This window comes from Athene cunicularia (assembly GCF_003259725.1).
Source record: "Athene cunicularia isolate RWA chromosome 17 unlocalized genomic scaffold, athCun1 chr17_part1, whole genome shotgun sequence".
NCBI classification, from domain to species: Eukaryota; Metazoa; Chordata; class Aves; order Strigiformes; family Strigidae; genus Athene; species Athene cunicularia.
This window is the reverse complement of record NW_020799122.1, coordinates 12,450,811-12,470,577: the sequence shown is the minus strand read 5'-3', so window position 1 is coordinate 12,470,577 and position 19,767 is coordinate 12,450,811. Positions and strand designations below refer to the sequence as shown.

Sequence of the window (19,767 nt, the reverse complement as noted above, 5' to 3'; positions counted from 1 at the left end):
ACTTACTTATTTGTGAGTGGGACCCATTCTGCCCCGTTCTGCTGATTTTGAGGACTCTTAACCACATGACTCTGCCCCTTTGCTTGTCAGACCAGTCCACCATTTCTTCACTTAAATGTGATTTGTCATCTCCCTTCTATCTTATTCCTAGTCTCCTCAAGTTGGTCAGCCTGTTAGCAAAGGTGGTTTTTTACCCCACTTTGTCAGGTGGATTCTACCTCTCCCTATCAGTCCTTGACCCCCACAAAGTCCTGTGGTTTTAAATCCAAACCATTTTCAGTGACACAGTTGCACAACAAGGTGCTGAACCTCAAGAAACACCTACTCCTCCTTAAGCCTTTCCACTTAGGCAGTAGGATCAAGGAAAAAAACACCTGGGCCTCCCTGTCCACCCCCAGAACCATGTAGTCACTCTCCTGGCAGGATTGTCAGTGACCCTGTGGACTAACATCAAGGGCTAATAGTCTAAGGGCTGAACAGTTCTCAGCAACCTCTCCCCAGGATCCCAGATCTATAAAGCTCCCATAAAGCAACAGAAATCCCTAGTGAGCAAGTCCGGTTGCCAAATGGGCCCTCTGTTCCCTACATGAGGGAATATTTGTAATGAAGTTTAATAATGGGCCATACTGGGTTTTAAAATACATATATACAGTATTAGACCATTAAAACCAATATGAATTCCAAACATTTATTTAAATACATAACTTGTATATATACACACACACTGGTTTTCAATGGCATTATCACACTTGAGCTCATATGTGGTATCTTAGATGTTTCCATTTAGTTTTGCAAAACATGTCAAAATAGATCACTTCTAACCTTAGCAGGAGTGGAATACAAGGCAGAAAGTACAGTGGTATTAAAATTTGTCCACATAATAGTAGGAGAGATTTGAAACAAGTCAGTCATTCTTCCTGTGATGCTCTCTTCCACCAATGCCAACTTTACTCTTTCTTCCAGCTCTCCTTTGATCTTTTCCTTCTCTTACATTTTCCCCCTTTTTGCCAGTGACATTCTTTTTGCATGCTGCACTGCTTGCATCCAGAGCTGCTTGACCTGTACTCTTCTCTGTGGAAAAAAAAAAAAAAAGAAAAAAAAAAGAAGAAAAAAACCAACCACCCATATTTCTTTGATGACCCTCAGTTTCTCTGGAACAATAAACTGGAAGCAGGTACAAGACTTGAGGAAGTTCCTATTTTGGCATTGTTTATCAAACGTGATGTTAACAGACACAACTCTCAGGTAGCTGTGGCTACCTACTCACCTATAAACTTCTTAGCAAACAGTGATCACATTATTAGTATGCAAATGATATTTGTTTCTTCTAGTAAACATATCTGAGAATGTATTAATCCTGCAATTAATAATTACTTCAGGTCTCAGTTAAATATTGAGAGATTTGCTGGTAAGGTACAAAATAAATGCTAATCACATCACCCTACAGTGAAAGGCACAGGAATCAGGAAATAGGACAGAGGACATCAGAGGCTCTCAGAGCAACAGATTGAATTGCTCAAACTGGCCTGAGTTCGGGAACTGTGGGTCATTTTAAATTACAACCAACCACTGTAGAGAAAAAAGAAAAAAGGGAACAAACAAAAATCTTTCTACTTGAAAATTAACTAGAAAGGAAGATACTACTTAAAAAGAAATTTATTTATTTCTGAGAAAAATTCTGTCTACAGGAAGACACTCACACTTACTCTGAATTGAATTAAATTTGGCATTTGCCATACAGGTAAATGATTACTACACAAAGAAGCAGTAACTTATATAATTACTAGTTAACATTCTAATATTGCCTAGCTGTACCCCTAACATTACAATTTTAAAGACAAGGTAGTAAAACTCTGTTTTCTAAATTAATGTATTTTTTTTTCATGCTTAAGTCCTTGGTATTACCCATCATTTGTTCTTGTAGTTTGATGTTCTATTCTATTCCATTAGTCAATATTTTGATTCTATTTAGAGCCCATATTGGTAAGCATGTATGTTTGATGTAACTTATCTCCAGTGGGACAGATCCAGCTATCCCCAACAAACAGGGTTCTACATGTAGCCAGATTTAAAAGCCCCATCCCAGGCAACCACCAGAACACAGATCACAGAACTTCAGTGAATACAGCAGCTCTGTATCCATCCTCACATTTGACAGATTTCTCATTCAATCTATGTGAGCATCTGACATAATTAAAATAGTGCCATTTTTACCATGCTAGTCTTTCACTGCTGTGTAGCATGCGGTGTGTGTAATGCAGTGTAATGCTGGTTTTATCAGCACAATTGTGGTTTCCAAGAACCACAGTAGCGTGGTATCAACAATTCCAGTCAGAAACTCATTGATTTAACTTCTAATATACAGATAGAGGCAATTAAGAGGGGAGTTTGTACAGAAAGTTCCACTCTGCCTAGCTTATTAGATCTTCTGTGGTCTTTCAGCCTGGAAAGTTGCCTGTTGATGTTCACAGTAGCTAACAGTCTTACAGAGTATTTCCTTTGCTCTGCACTCACCTTAAAGATTCTTCTCTCTCAAAACTGGAAGTAATGACACAGTAGTAGCTCTCAAAGCTGGTGGGTTTACAAAACCCACAGCTATTCAAGTGAATGAGCTGAACCTTTTTATTTAAATTCTTTCAGAACACACATTTTACTGGGCCATTACAAGGAAGACATACCTAGGTCAGTACACATGCACAAACCACTGTACTTTATATAGTAATGACTGTCAGACATACCCAGCAATCCCGAGCATTCCTGCCTATGCTGTTCATTCCAGGATTTGCTTCTGCAAGTCACACTGCAAGTGAAGACTTCATGGCAACGCATACAAGGTGACAGCTGAACACCAACTGAATGTCCACACTGATAGCAATATTTAAAGTATGGTAGTCTAGAACAGAAGTAGTTGTAAAATGAAAGCACATTATTATTTAGGATTTTCCTCAAGCTGACAGCATGCTTGCAGATCACCATAAAACTAAATTAAAATGGCTATAATATAGAAATATGTTCAACAATAAAGAAACAGGAGACTCTCTAGCTTCTCACAGGAGTCTGTGTGGAATAGACTGCATACCACCTGCAAAGCCAGTCACCAGAAAAGCCAAGTGTCCTAGTGAGAAACATGCCCAAGCCTTTACTAAATGGATAGCCACATCCTGCTATATGCTGTCACACTGCATGCTTCAGTGTACTTATGACACTGGATCTGGAGATGTCCATTTTCAAACTGGCAGGCAGACCTGATTACATATGGCCAGAGATAACAAAGTCAAGATGTCAGTCTTTAAAAAACCCACGCAGAACCCACTGGGATACTGAAGAGACAATCAGGGACACTCATAGGCCACTGAACCACAACAGTTATTCCAAAATTGGAGCATAAAGTGAAGAGTGCTTGGACTAAGGCTTTCAGCGGGACTGGGAAGTAGAATGTTTGATCTAAGAGCAAGCTGGGCTATGTGTTTACATCTTTTAAAAGCATTTAAGAAACATTTCCCAAGAGCTACCAAGTTTGACTGAGGTTTCATCCATCTCTGCAAGTCATAGCTGAGATCTGTTGGTAAAATCTTTTTGTGCTACTTTAACCTTCTGGATTTTATTTTTATTTCACTTTACATTCTTCTGGCTATTTCTGCATCTTATGCTATTATTGATCCATCTCAATTCAACAAAAATGCTACCTCAAAATTTCTGTCTTCAAAAGTGCCCCAGTTCCTGACACCTATGTTAGTTCCCCTTGATTCAAAAACTGAGACAAAGTTCAGGAGCCTGTGAATTCCCTGCAATAGGGAAAACTGATGACAGAATTCAGTATCCTTGAGGTAAGTATTATTTCAATTATTATTCAAACTTTTGTTAATATACAATTCCAAAAATAACATTCAAATTGCACAGGTCTTTCCTGCAATTTCTGAAGAAATGTAAGCTACAAAATTTGTATGGGCCTATTTCTTAGCATTTGCACGGTACTCATGTCATAATTGGTTTAAAACACAAAGACACACTGCTTCGGACAAGATGACAATATATGGCAAAGTCTGAAGATGAAAAGGAGTGATGTGATCAAAGCAGAGAAAGAAGCTAACTGCAGCTGATAAGTCTGGGTAGACTAGAGAGGAAAATTAGAAAGGAGAAAAATGTCAGGGTGACAATAATTTTGGTGACAGAAAAAAAAACAGGGCATAGCATTTTTGATTTTAAGAACAAATACTTGAATGCAGTCTCTGCCCTACCTCACTTCTTCCACACGATGGCTCCCTCCTTTCTTCTTTGAATCACGCCTAGGAACGGCTGAATCCACTACATCGACAAAAGGAGGCACGGGGGAAAACAAAAATCAGTATTCTGACTTGAATTAGACATTAGTCTCAAGATTCACCTTCGTTAAAAGTCTGCTTGGCTCTGTATACTGTATAAAATTTGAAGATACATAGTAAAATGCAATTTCCATCAATAAGCTTCAGAAGCCAAGAAAAAAGGCACCAAGTTGCTATGTCACAGCCGAGAGAAAGAAATCATACAGATAATTTACTCTTAATTCCTGCTTCTGACAAGCCGCAGAATCACAGGTTATGCTGAACTGCAAAGGTAACAATCTTATGTTCAGAGTTCACTTCCCAAGCATTATACATCTTCTGCCCCAAAGACGTATTCAGAGACCTAGATTCTAAGCCTGATTTCACCACACACTTGAGCACTACTGAGGATATAACTCAAATCATCTTAATTTGTATATTCATTGTTGCTACTCTAATAGCAGACGAGCATTGATACAATGGGAATCTTAGGAAAGGACCTGAGAATAAGTTGCTATAAGGAATAAAAATAGGCTGGATGTCCACAGCACCATTGCATGCATTCCATTCCCTGCACTAAATGCAAAACAATTTCAAGGTTCTCCTCAATCACTGCTTAACACGTGGTAACAAATCTTGTACAGGGATTTACCAGGAAGCAGCTCATAGGCACTAAACTCATATTTAGATTTTCTGTTTCAGATTTTTTTGTTCATTCTCTTTAATGTTTGTAGAACCCCTGTATCTCCTTACCAAATATGTAGGAGCAGTTTTTATTAGGTGTTACCTTTTCAGACAGCACCACTGGAATTACAACAGTTAATTCCCCTTCACACCAGGTGATGCTACCCTTAATATCAAACTGCTCTTAGGCTTAAACTAACATTTTTTGGATCTTCTCAGCTCTTCTCGATCCCATTCTTTCTCTTTCAGGATGACACGCTCACGAAGCTTTGCTGTAATGTGTTCCAGCAGCGATCGGCGTGTTTGAAAAACTTCCTGCTCAGATGCTGACAGTATGTGGTATGGTGTGTGAGCAATTCTTCTGTCCTGCAACATACCATGAGTTAATTCCCTAATGTATGAGAACACTAACACACAAGTGTTTCAGATTTAAAGCCAACCCATTGCAAATGCACAGCATCACCCCTGCTGGATCCTGGCTTGGAGCTCAGTCTGTGATACAGGACACAGGACATGTCCAGGTTAGATGTTCCAGTTGTTCCAATTATCAGTTTGGTGAGTATTCAACAAGTTAACAAAACCAATTTTCAAATGTTTCTTCAGGGGGGAATCATAGAATAGTTTGGGTTGGGAGGGACCTGTAAAGGTCATCTAGTCCAACCCTCCTGCAATGAGCAGGGACACCTTCAACTAGACCAGGTTGCTCAGAGCCCTGCCCAGTCTGACCTTGAATGTTTCCAGGGAGGGGACATCTACCACCTCTCTGGGCAACCTGTGCCAGCCTTTCACCGCCCTCATTGTAAAAAGTATCTTCTTTACATCTAGTCTGAATCTACCCCCTTTTAGTTTAAAACCATCTCCCCTTGTCTTATGGCATCAGGCCCTACTAAAACGTCTGTCCTCAGCTTTCCTGTAGCCCCTTTTGAGTACTGGAAGGCTGCTCTAAGGTCTCCCCGGAGCTTCCTCTGTTCCAGGCTGAACACCCCCAGCTCTCCCAGCCTGTCCTCACAGAGAGCTGTTCCACCCCTCTGACCATGTTTGTGGCCTCCTCTGGACCCGCTCGAGCAGGTCCTTGTCTTTCTTGTGCTGGGGGCCCCAGAGCTGGCTACAGCACTGCAGGGGGGGTTCTCATGAGGCAGAGGAGAGGGCAGAATCCCCTTCCTGGACCTGCTGGCCACACAGCTCTTGATGCAGCCCAGGGTACAGCTGGTTTTCTGGGCTGCGAGCACACATTGCCAGGTTATGTCCAGCTTTTCAACCACCAAGTCCTTTGTCACAGGGCTGCTCTCAATCCCTTTACCCCCAGCCTGCATTAGTACTGGGGGCTTGTTTTGCCAGTTATTAGGGCTAGCATAAAGGACACAGCCAGCATAAAGATGAATCAATAACCAAATGGTATTTGATACAAAAGGGTCAGTACATGGGTGAGCACTGGGGGTACAAACAAGTCAGATTATACATAAATTACATCAATCCCACTGACCCCAACAACACCACCGCATGACCAAATGGGTAGAATAAATGGTGAAATGCAGTTTCCCATAGAAGGGACGGGAGACAACCAAGTCAACAAACCAAACACATAAGACCAAGGAAGCCACATACTGAATCTCTACACAGCCTGTGTTTACAAAGGCCAAACCTGACTGGAGCCCAGTCCCAGGGAGGCGGGAGGTCCTTCCCCAACAGGGAACTCTGCACAGGGCATCCACCTCACAGACAGACACTGCCCCTCCTGCAAGGGGTCCCAGCTTTTATCCCTCAGTGGGACACCTGGCCTTGGGTTACTTAATGCAGACACCCGGGGCTCCTTTACCCAATGGCTCTATCTGCAACGGCTGCACCCTGGAGGGAAGCCTAAAGGTAAACTCATCACCCCTTTGGGAAGGGTTGTGGGAATCACCCGTATGTCAACCTTAATTTAGGGCTTGGGGTTGAAACCCCAGCATTTCAGGGCTGTCCTGATCCTGGTGCAGGACCTTGTGCTTGGAAGCTGTCCTCATCTTGCAGACTCTCTCCCAGCACTTCTGGAAGCACCAAGTTTCTTGGAAATGAAAAAAACAGCTAGAGGGCACTGCTTGTCCACTATCATGTTCCTCAGTTCCCCATACTGCTTCCCTGTAGGGAGTGCCAGCAAGGAGAGTACAGACAAAAGTCCAGAGTAAGGCAGGAGAGTAAGTAAGGTACCTGGAGTATAGTAATCAAGTTTGACCTGTGATTACAGCTATAAACTGCTTAATTTGTTTTCCTGTTTGAGGATCAGCTGCAATTGCAAGCAAATAAATCGCAACTTAATGTCTACATAGAATATCAGTGTGGGATGCCATAACCCTCATCAACTCTAAGCAGGCTGCTCCATGAACAAGGTGCACCACTACTTTTGTTCTTTTCAGAACTACTGTTTATGTTCCAGAGATACACAATCTGCTTATCATGTAAGTTTTCTTGTTAATAAGGCTATAAAAAAAAAAAAAATTTTACATTACTTCTAATTAGAACTGTCACAAAATCCCAGGCCTATTAGAAGTTTTTCTAAACAAATATATGCAGAAAAAAAAAATCAGGCAGAAATTTGTTATATTTCACAGTAAGATTCTTTTTATAAGGTATTCATAAATGATTAAAGACTAGTAAATCCATGTATTTGTTTAGTAAATACATATTTTAGTTGGTTTATATACAATACATAATATACATTATAAATATATTAATGTATGTTTTATTTAAATATATATTGTATTTAGGAAATCCATTGTTTTAAAGTTTGATCAATAATGTCCAATCATAGCTTACAACACATCTAAAATTACCATAATATATAACCTGTAATAATTTCTCCTGATTTGACTGAAGCCTCATGGAAACACATATTAATTTTGGTTTGAATGCCTTGGTTTAAGATGAACTCTTTACAATCCGGCTATGATTGGAACCTTACTATAATATGTGACAGCAAAGATTGCCTTCACAGGCAAAACTATTAGAGGTGTTCAGACTTCAAGTGATTAATGTTTCGTTTAGTGCTGAACTGAGTCTCACAACAAATGAAGGGAAAATGCAGATTTCCATTAAAGTTTCTGAAGAAGGCCCTAGACAATTCATAAGAACACAACAGGCCATGTATTTGAATGGATGCAAATACACAGATATGGGAAGTAAAGTCATACCTGATAATATTTATAATAGGCATAGTCAACAGGTGTTCCCACAGCTTTTCTCTGTCCTTCCCTAAGAGTAACTGGTGCAAGGATATCTGCGCCAGCTTCAAGCAGCTTATCAACCTGAAGAAATCAAATCATTACACATACAAGCAAAAAGAAAACCTTCCCAGAAAATTGCATTCACACCACAGCTAGAGAGACAGCACTGAGCATCAGAGCTTAACCTCTATTTGTGAGACTGTCTTGTCCACCAAACCATACATTTCTTCTGCCCCTTTAGAGGTGATGATGAATTGTCAAATCCAAATGCACTGCATAAGTAAAACCTTTTTGCAGCCAATTGCTATTTGTTTCTGGATATTTCAATCTTGCAGCAACAAATGAAGCAGGGACAACTAGTGAGGGTGGGGGCAGAACAGAATCCAGCTGGGGAAATTGCTCCCAGAGCCCTCAGCTACAGCCTTCACCTCCACTCTGAATGAGATCAGCCTTGTGCTCCCTGGCTTGAGGAGAAAAACTCGTTTTCACATTTCACAAAAATTCTGCCATTGACCTCATCACAGATGAGAAAGTGCGCTTGTCACAAGTGGTACTGACCATTTTACAATAACAACCAAACACAACGCATCTCCCTTCCCTGCTAGTGTTTATAAATATAACAGTCAGATTTGACAGGGCTGTGGCCACTACAACCATCCCATTTGACTTCAGTGTAATTTTTCCTCTTCTACACAAGGAGGTTATCATCCTCTTTACTCAAACATGAAAATTAATTTCCCTACAAAACCCCTGTTTCTCAGGACAGAAACAAACAGTTTTTAGAATAGACATGAATTAACTGTTCTGAAAATAAAGTCAGCTTACCCATTAAACAGAAAGGGGACTCAATGCACCTGACAAAACCCACAGTTTTTCTTAAATTAAAAAACAACAGACAGCCGGATGTTCTCTCACCAAAGCAATCCTTTGTGCTGTTGTCCTCTGCTGTTCATACACTGTACTGACAGCTGCACAGAGGGCACTTCTTACTGCTCCACTTAACGTCAGATTTGGGTCAGCCCCATGTTTGAGGAGTTCAACCACTGCCTGCAAATGTGCATACACAAATGTGACAAATTAGTGACTGGAGAAGCCATTATTGACTGTTCTACAGCAGGAAAGTGGGAGCCTAGCCAGATCAGTCAAGACCCTAAAGCTTTACAGTATTTACCACATCACACTTGGAGTATCTGCTAGTATTTGTCACAGCTTCAGTTGCACACAAAAATTTAGTCCACTGGACAGTAGTTTTCACTTCTTTTAGCAGGAATCATAATGTCACCATGGAATACTCGACCAAACAACAGTATCAAAGACATGAGAGGGTAGCTTTAAAAATCACCTGGTCTGATTCATAAGGTGTATTTTTTTAAAAAAATGTTTTACCACAAAGATAAGGATTGATTGTTGATCAGTTACAGCCTGTTAGATCATTACTTCAACAGACATTAGCCTCTGAGAAGGTGGGAGAAGCACTAGAAGATGCTGGATACAGGTTTTTCCATGTAATTCAACATCATAAAATTTAAATTTTTTGTGTTGCAAAACCCCGCTTTTGCCCAGTAAAATACCAAAACAGTCTTAAAAATTATGAAGACAGTGTAAGAATAAAGGTTCAGGTTCGAACACTTGATACTGACTCTATTTAATTTTGTATACAGCTGTAGGCACTTCTATTATAATCTCTTCCATAGTGCACACCCTAGCTCCATATTATACTGCATCCAGGGTTTTTTTTATAATTCTTACCATGAATGGCTACACTTTTGTCTTACACCCAGAAGCAAGTCTTTTCGTGTTTGGTTACCTTGCTCCAGGTAGGGAGGCAGCCTGTAAGAGAACTGAATGTTCTTGTGATTCATAAAATGAACACAGTTCCCAAAATGTTAGTCATTTCTGAGTCCCACACAAATATTTCTGGCTACCTCATACAATTGTCCTTTAGTACTCCTCTAGTTCAGATCATGAAACATTCATAGGTTTGAAATAAAAGTAAAAACTTTATTATTTTCACTAATGTAAGGAGAGGCGCTCGGAAGACCTCGCAATGTACAGGAAGAATAGGGAACCAGTCAAACATGCCAAAGAAGAATGTTACCAAAACACAGCCATGCTTAAGGTGGATCCCTTTAAGGAGCATATATAAAGCAATTGCGCAGCTAGTAAGTTGAACAAGTAGCAACCATCATATTGGTGTCTGTGCTTTTGTTCCCACAAAAGTTTTAACCTCCTGCAAGGGTTACCTGTGATCTGAGCGCCACATTTCTGTGGAATGGCAGGTAGGAAAAGACAGCTAATGCCTTACCACAACAAATGGTGACCCTGACGTGAGGGCAGTGGTGATTTCGGTGTGCGGACCGGTGGCGGTCAGCGGCACACAGCAGGAGGTGACGGAGCTCCACGCAGGACGGGAGACTCCACGGCGCACCATGGAGACCAAATCAAGGGACTTAAAACATGGGGAATGCAAAATAAGACTTCCATGAAGTCAAGCGCTTTAAGAGCTATGCTACAAAGATTATTAAAGCTTGGCATTTTGGGCGAGCCGATGGATTGCATGAAGTCAGAGCTCTGGCCTCTAATAAAAGCTGATTTAACAGAGCAGGCAAAACTGGGAAAACCAGAGCACTTGATGACCTGGGATAGGGCAAATGCATTGATAAAAGCCACCCAAGCCGAACAATATCCATCTAAGGATGCACATAGGGGACTGCAACGTTTCTCAGAGGAGACTACTGAGACGGAGGAGTCCGCGGGGTCCACCAGTGATCAGGGCGCGCAGTATGGAGATGGCAACGGCAGCCCGGGGCCTCTCCGAGACCCCCCATGCCGTGGAGTGGCCACCGTGGAGTGGCCCGGCATCGCGCGCTCATATGTTCTTAACGGAGTCTTTGTAAGATTTGTCATTTTATGTTGTGTCAGTAATGAGTGTGGGGGACGCCTTTGTGTGGCTGTGTGATTGTTTGTGTGTGTGAGACGCGGCCCACTGCAGCTGCGGAGTTCTCTGGCCAGGGAAGCAGCCAGGGAGGAACGACAGGGTCCTAGTGACTGCCCACTAGGTCATCGGTGCTGCGGTTGGTTTGGGCTCAGGGTTATAAGTGTTACATGTATAATACCTCCTCTAGGGCTAACTGGGAAGAACTATTTCCTTTAATAACCTGGGGAAGAGGTTATGCTGGTGTCTCCACAGGTCTCAGTCTCCAGTGGTCACTGGCAAGGTGTGTGCAACCACCCCTGAGGGTGAGAGGCAGCCAGCACTCAGGATCCAGATGTGGGTGCTGTGAGTGCCCCTGGGCTGACAGTTTGCGATCTCTTCGACTGATCATTTAAGCAGAATGTCTGGGTAATGTTTGCTACTGCAGCAGGACAAACTACACTACAGTTGCCAATTCTTTTAAGAGAAAATGCTAACAGTAATGGCAACTCCTTAATGAGATATATAGGCTTGCTAGTCACTAGTGAAAGATGTAGTTTAGATGGAATGTAGTTATTAATAAGGATGAACTGCTATAAGAATGCATGTATTCAACTTTCTTTGCTTAGGAATATTAAGACTTAAGAGTTTAAGTGTTTAATCTTCATTAGAAACTCCCTTGGTTTTCCCCCTGGAGTACTGGCCAGGCTCTGAGTGGAACCCAACAGGAGGATGAAATCAGATGTTTCCACTCAAAGAAAAGTGCCAGTTATTTTGGCCTGTTGATTTAGAGGCCAGACCTGCTTGCAGCAGTGTTGGATGCCTCACCTACGGATGGACGCATCGCGTAGGATTTCCAGTTTGTGAGGAAGGGCACTCTAAATTCTCGCTGCATCCAGGGTTCCCTAGCAATTGCGGATCTGAACGTTAGTACTTCTATTAATTAAGTATGCTATTCCGTACTTTCCTTAGTGTTTATTTTTGTAGTATTTAGTCATATCCTTTATTTATAGGTAGTGAAATTAGCCTACTCTTTTTAATTAGTAATTGTAACTGCTGTATTGTTTTAGCCTTCTTTGGAACTATTCTAAGTATGCTGTGTTTTGAAGTTTATCTAACCCTTAATTGATAACAGCTCCCAAACAAGTCTTGCAGGTGCCACTGCAAAACAGAGAAAGGAGAGATCTGGGAGGCATTGGCTTTACACAGCCTCTGAGAAACAGCTAAGCTTTGATGAAGAACAGGCCTCGTAAGATAGATAAGAAACTGCTGAGTTGTGCCAAGGTGGCAGGGAAAAATCAATCAGCATTTTGCCTGGGCTTAGCAACTGCTGCCGATCCATCTCAGACCTGTTTGATTGGAGTTAGAGCTGAGAGGCTCTCTTCCCCCAGTAGCTGGGAACAGCATGTGAGATTAGGCCTGCGGATGTATATAGGCTAGGATGGCAAAACATGACTCCTTCAGCAGTACCAGTAAATGACACTTGGTTTTGTAGTGATGCTTACACAATGGGTTTACATCTCGAAGAAGAAAGAATATTTAATAATGATTCAGCTAAAAGGTTACCAATTACTAGATGGTTAAAGGATTTGATTTTATACTGAGTAACAGTTTTGATTGTCATTGTAATCTTTTCATGATGTTAAGCTGTGTGTGGAAGTGGTTTATGAAAATGATGGACTGAACAATAAAAGGGGTCTAGATTGCTCAAAAAAAAAAAAAAGAGGGATTCATGGACTGGTTAAAAAAAAACCACAAAAAAAAAACCCCACAAAAAAAACCCAACAGACATGTTATGAACGATCCAGACTGAGCGGCCTCACTGTAACAACAGGCTGTAGCTGTTGTGAAGAACACCTGCAAAGCCAAGGGGCTGGCAAACAGTGTGCATAGCAAAAGGTAAGAAAGCCGTACTGTTGAAAGCAAGATGTTTGCCCAGCAGGAGAACAGCACATGGACACCACGCTGGGACCAATCATAGAGGGCAAAAGGGCAAGCAATAGAGGAACGTGTGTATCGCACCCTAAAAGCAAAACTACAACAGCTTGGGGAGGGGGAAGGTCATAAGGGGACAATACCCATAGACCGACAGCAGACTCTTTTGTCCCGCGCACTTTATGCTTTAAATCATTTTGTTAGAGGTGACGAGTCCGCACCTCCCCTTGGAAACACATTATGCCAACCCAGGCGACAAAAAAAATATCCTTTGGTTCAGGTCAAGGAACCAGGAGCGATGGCATGGGAATCGGGCTGGTCACTGAGAGTGAGCGTGGGTATGCAGCAGTGGAAAAGGATGGTTTAATTATATGGATACCTGCACGATGTATAAAACCTGAAATGACCATTTCTTCTTAAAATTTTTTGCAGATTTTCTATGGCCTTTGGCTACTTGGATCGTTCACTAGACGAACCATCTTGCCCAGACCCAACGTATGGGCAAGCAGTACAGAGAAGCATGCAGCAGCTGTGGTGAATACGGGAAAAGAACAAAGAGAAAGCAAAGGAAAAAGGGAACGGAGTAAAAAACCCTACATATGAAGAAATAGAACAACAAGCAGTTCAATTATTACAAATATAGCTATATAGCATGGGGAGGGGGAAGAGTAGGGAGAGGCACTCGGAAGACCTCGTGATGTCCGGGAAGAAGAGAGAACCAATCAAACATGCCAAAGAAGAATGTTACCAAAACACAGCCATGCCTAAGGTGGATCCCTTTAAGGAGCATATATAAGGCAATTGCGCAGCTAAGAAGTTGAACAAGTAGCAACCATCATATTGGTGTCTGTGTTTTTGTTCCCGCTAAAGTTTTAACCTCCTGCAAGGGTTGGCTGTGATCTGAGTGCCTTAACAGATAGAAAAAGATCTGTGGCTTAACAGATAGAAAAAGACAGCTAATGCCTTACCACAACACACTAAGGATATGTGATTGCAAGCACCACTCATTATATTGTTTGGCTGTCATCAGAGAAGGCAGACATGAATGGAGAACTACATCCCAAAATATGAAGGAACTTAAAGATGCTCACCAAGTCATTCCCACTGGCAATTGCTAAGGAAAGTGGTGAATGGCCACTCCACAATATGTTTGGATTTGCGTGATTCATTAAAAGGAGGTGGATAACATCCCTGGCACGCTTTGTAGGCAAGTGTGGTGGAAAAAGGTAGAGTAAGATCACAATAAAGTTAACTTTTTAATATTAAATGTAATAATAACAGTATAATTAATAAAGTTAGCATAAAAGACATTCAAACCTTTCACCTAAAATATGTTAATAGTAAAAATATACATCTACTCCTTCATGACTGAAAACTCCATGCATAGTGGTGTTATACATGTTATACCTCTTCACAACCAGATTATCAAATCTCATTAATCCTGCCATCAGAATGAATGTATGGTTTGCTTCTGAAGAAGTAGGTCTCCTCTCTCAAATACTTTTCTCCAACTGTATACATCCCAAATCTACTAGAAGAATGTTACTATAGTACAAATTCAAGTGCACAGATGTTAGTGCAAGCCAAAACTAAGACTGTCTAACTTCAAATTGGCCTTGCGGATGATTAAGTTAATGGCTAATTAACCAATGGAAACTCGACTAAAGGAGCTTCTCTTGTCAAACAGAACTCCAAAGATTTAAGAAACATTTTTTCCTCGAGTGCTCGTAGATTTTTAATCACTATAACACTAACAGGTCAGTAGAAAAAGAGTTTATTCGTGGTGTTCAATCATCTACTTAGAGGAATGAAATGTCTTCACCACCAAGTTATGTTATTTGAGATTAATTTAGAACTACTCCCTGCGAGCAGAGCCTCAGATGCTATCATCTTACCTCACTATTATCCTCTCTTTGGCATGCAATATGCAATGCCGTCCTTTCACCTTCTTCAGTGACAGGACCACTATAGGATGAAAAGTACTCTTGTGGTGGTCCTGCTTCATTTCTCAGTTGCAGAGTGACACCACCTGTCAAGTTGGCTTCTCTGGCTTGAGTCTGAGGAATCTAAGCAAAATGATGTCCACATTTACAACACAGCTTAAAGACAAGTTAACAAAAAATAAACCTGCCTGGTCACCCGTTGGTCTGGATCTCAATCATGGACAAGACTTGTTATTCAGCCCCACAAAAGCAACTGCCACCCTTTTTCTACTTTCTCATCTATATTCAGGTCTCATCTGATAGACTGCTTTCACACTGCAAACTAAGAAGTTTAATAAAACCACTGGAGAAATCCATGGAAGTCAAAATTGAGAGCCTTATGTTAATAACTTTTACCGGGCCAAACAATACAGTGAAGGGAATGGAGGGAAGAAGCAAGCTTTCAGATACAAAGGGCCTGCCTTGAGTCAAGCTCATTCACATCATTCATTTATGTCTATGAACATAGGGTCACCAGATCAATATAAAAACCAGAAGTGATATTTGAGAAAGTAAATCTGTGTCTTGCCATTCTGTAACTAAGTACTGATGATAAATAGTTTTTAAGTTCTCCTGTTTAATACTTAAACACACTAAAATACAAACTGATAAAGCCATCTATATCTTCCTGTCCTGCAGACATTCACCTTAGTCCTTGTCATGACAAGATAAATTTTATTAGTCTAGTTACATAAGCCAACTTCTTTTTTAACTGATTAGGACCTGATGGCATGCTGGGGAGCCAGCCAGTACCATTGCAAGACCACTCTGGTTGTCTCTGAATGGTCATGGCAAGCAGGGGAATTTTCTGAGGAATTTCTTTTCATTTCTGGTAAAATGGAAGGAAGAACCAAGGAACTACAAGCTAGTCAGCCTCACCTCAGCTTATGGAACTGACGGAAAAATCTTCTGAGAAGCCATCTCCAGACATACTACAGATGAGAAGATGACTGGAAGCAGTCAGCATGTATTTGCTACAGAGAAATCATGCCTGACAAACCTGATAGCCTTCTACCATAAGATGGCCAGTTTGGTGAAAGATGGGAAGGCAGTGAATGTAGTTTACCTTGACTTTAGCAAGGCTTTTAACGCTGTCTCCCATAACACCCTCATAGACAAGCTGAAGAAGTATGGACTAAACAAAGGACAGTGAGGAGGATCAGGGGTTGTGACCAGCAGCACAAAGTCCAGCTGTGCTATACCGCAGGGGTAGACACTGGGGCCAATAGTATTTAATGTCTTCACTGATGGCCTCAATGCTGGGACACAGAGCACTCTCAGCAAGTACACAGATGATAGAAAATGGGGAAGAGTGGTTTAATGCACCACATGGTTGTGCTGCTTTTCAGAGAGACCTGGACAGGCTGGAGAACTGGACAGAGAGGAATCTTATTAAATTCAACAAAAGGAAATTGTTGTATTCCCTGCACCTAGGGAGGAATAACTCCAGGCAGCAGTACATACAGATGGAAAAAAACTTCTAGAACAGAACCTGGAGGTCTTGGTGGACAAGTTGAACATAAACCAGCAGTGTGCCCCTGCAGCAAAGAAGGTCAACAGCACTGGGTTGCATTAGGAAAAGCGTTGCCACTGGAACAGGTTGCCCAGGGAAGTTGTGAAGTCTCCACCCTTAGAGATACTCAAAATCTAATTGGCCTAGATCTTGAGCAACCTGTTATAAATGAGATCCTGCTTTCAGCAGAGCTATTGTACTACACAATCATCAGAGGTCCTTTCCAATCTTTCAACTGTTCTGTGGCTACATGATTTTGTTACTACAACTTGAAGTAATTTCTCGGGTAACAAATGCCAGAACAAGCACATATTGCTGGTATAGCTCTATCAGTAGTAGCAAATTATCAACAAAAATGGCAACTCCAAATAAAAAGTGCTATACTACCAAAAAAGTCTACTGCTAGGCTGACCTTCTGCAACCTGGAAGCACAGCAAATGCTGCAGGAATCTAGCAGACAAGCCAGGTTCAAGGAAAAGAGAAATAAGGAAAGAAAGGAAGTATTAGGCCAACTCCATGGGGATGAAACAAGCAAGTACCACCACAGACAAATCTGCTTCTGCATTCATATCTTCAGGCATTTGAGTGGACTACACACAAGAGACTTCTAAACTCTGCCTTATATAAGGCATGATAGCCAAATGTTATGGAGTGCCAAACCCAGATGGATATGTTTACTGCAACCCAATACTATAGACCTCAAGTGGCTGCTGTTTTGTTTGTTTGTTTGCTTGTTTAAAGAAGCTTTCAGTGGAATGTAAAGATTTCACTGTGAAATCAAGGAGGCAGGAATCACAACTTTCTGCTTAGGTTTCCGTGCAATCTGAATTTCAACAGTGGAAAGAAGATGAGCTCAAAAAGCAACATACCTTGTCTGGACCATATATCTCATTTCCATCATCTGCCCTTGCATTAAGATCTGGAGCAGAATGCAGGAGATACTGTGTTATCTGGACCCCTTCCTCCCCAGGAATTGACACAGCTATGTGGAGAGGAGTTAATCCCCCTACCTGAAAACACAAACATAGCATTAAGACTCCTGTTTATCACAAGCAACAGTTAAATAGTGCTAAATATTTTTCAAAGAATAATCCAAGCTTGCTCTTCCCACATGCTGTGTCTCAGAAACAGCCACCATAAACCTAGAGCATAGAGTTATAGGACTGTGGAACACTAAAGGTCCCGGACACCAAACCTACTAAATATCACAACAGCTATTACCAACTTGAGGAGCAGCTTCACAAGTATTCCCCAGTCACTCACAAGCTTGGCAACCAGGAAACTGGTAAGAAAAAAAAAATACGTGGAGAGTAAGGAGCTTTGAGTTCTTTCTATTAAAAAAAGAGTATCTTTGAACAGGATAATCACTTTAAACAGCTTTCTGGCCATTCTAAAGCTGATGCTGACATACAGGATATTTTACAGTAGGCCACCGAAGCTGCAGTACACAACTAGAATCCCACATTATGAACTATAATCCAGTCAAACCTTGGATGGAAGGCACACATCAGTCCTGGCTCCCCTTTCTAAGAGGAGTTTCACTGCTTCTGCATCTGCAGCTTTAACAGCAAAGAACAGAAGGTGTGGTGGGACCCCTGATGCATTGGGATCTGCACCTCTACGAAGCAGCAGTTGGATTGTTTCCCATCTCTTCTGTTGTCTAGAATTGACATGGAAAATATCAGAATAACATATTAGCACCTTACAAGGAAACTCTAAAAACTGGTGGACTAAAATAACTTCCAGGTAATAGACATGAAAACTGTCAGTTAGCAGAGGGAAGACATGGCAGTCTTTAGGGCCACATCACAACTGCCCTACACTACTGTAGCAACAACATTATGACCTGAAGAGGGGACACCATTGCCACTGTATCTCAGCCCTCTAAACTAAAGGAGTGGCACTCAAAAACAGTCTCTGTGATTATGAAAAGCCCTTGCATGGTAACAGACAGGCAAAGCTAGGCAAGGTTCCCTGCGTCTCCACCAGTCACTCATGTGCAACTTGTAAACATTTAATCTTAGACTTGTTTAATGAAAGAAACAGACTCTTTCCTCCTGCCATCAAAGAAAGTGTTCTCAGCAGACACATTTTCACACGCTGTATTAAGTCAGCTTTACCCAGCTATTTCCAGCTGCTAGGAGAGTGTGAAGTTGTGATTCAGGGGTACTTTTATAAAAAAGCTCTTGGCAGCTCTGTAACAAAGTGCTCCAAAAAGCAACAGGAACATCAGAGTCACAGAAAGCTTTAGATTTTTTTTATCAAATCTCCCTCTGCTGTTGGCTACACGCTCACCTGCTTCTCTTTTACTATCGTGTGTGTTCATACAGCCAGAGGGTGCACTGGCTATTCTAATTTGCTGTTGCATTTACCCACGGAGCTGACATATGCTGTGAGCACAGGAGTGCTGGATCTCATGTACAGGGAAAACAGCATGATCATGGCTAATGATGGAGAATAGGGAATGGAGTCTGACTGTTTCCTCTGACAGCACATCACTGTTAAAATGACTTGACTGTCTGAATCTGCACCTTTAGGGAAAGAAAAAAAATCTGTTCAATGCTCCTTTCACAGGACCATGCACATGGTTCGGTTCCTGGGTTTAAATGCAAATCACATTTTGGATTAACTATAGAAGCTCTTAAAACTCATGTCTGTCTAGGATGGAATCATGGATTAAAGGACAAATGGGATTAGCCAAAAAAGTGTGATCAACAAACCTCATCTCTATTGGAGAAGGAGGACATAGCTAAGGCTTCTAAGACTCCTCACTATGTGCTCTGTGCTGGAGGAGCAAGAGAAAAGATATTTGGGATGTGGCTGGAAAGGGAGGAAGCAAAACTTGCTGGGCTTGTGTTTTCACGTGACCATGGCCAACATGTATCACTTCATTACTAGCCAAGACCAGTGGAACTCCACTTGATTTTAGAAGTAGAACACACTTCCTTCCAGAATACACAATCTGCAGGCTGTGCAAGAGCTGTGGACATTTTATGTCTCCAGAAGTAAAAACTGTGAATCTTGAGCAAAATTAGTTACTTGCTTTTCCTGAAGGATACACTAGGACCATCAGCCCTGAAGACAGTTTCAGCCTTTCATCATCCCAGTTAAATCTGCAAACACTGCAAGTGTTGGGGCAGGGGGGAGGGATGGTGGTGAGAATGAGTTAATAATTAGGATGAATGAAATCTAGGTTCAGAATCATGTATTTATTGTCTGTCAGATATAATGACACAAT

The 19,767-nt window shown here is 41.5% G+C and overlaps 1 protein-coding gene across 1 annotated transcript; it reads right to left on the bottom strand.

The window, feature by feature from the left end:
* Positions 1-723: 723 nt before the first annotated feature.
* Positions 724-19,254, bottom strand: LOC113486639 (ankyrin repeat and MYND domain-containing protein 1-like). The gene is made up of 11 exons (XM_026860710.1): positions 19,250-19,254; positions 18,018-18,189; positions 17,399-17,539; positions 14,930-15,091; positions 14,126-14,233; positions 9,101-9,232; positions 8,153-8,266; positions 5,186-5,351; positions 4,239-4,305; positions 2,739-2,893; positions 724-1,071 (listed from the first exon to the last, which is right to left on the bottom strand). The coding sequence occupies exons 1-11, from the start codon at positions 19,252-19,254 to the stop codon at positions 905-907; spliced, it is 1,389 nt and encodes a 462-aa protein (XP_026716511.1). The 3' UTR covers positions 724-904.
* Between the last annotated feature and the right edge of the window lie 513 nt (positions 19,255-19,767).

Coding starts and splice junctions, on each gene's coding strand:
- LOC113486639 (XM_026860710.1), bottom strand. Junction 17,540..18,017: donor ATGTGTGCCTTCCATCCAAG/GTTTGACTGGAT, acceptor TTGTGTTTTCAG/GTAGGGGGATTAACTCCTCT. Junction 1,072..2,738: donor GGAATGCTCGGGATTGCTGG/GTATGTCTGACA, acceptor TTTTTTCCACAG/AGAAGAGTACAGGTCAAGCA.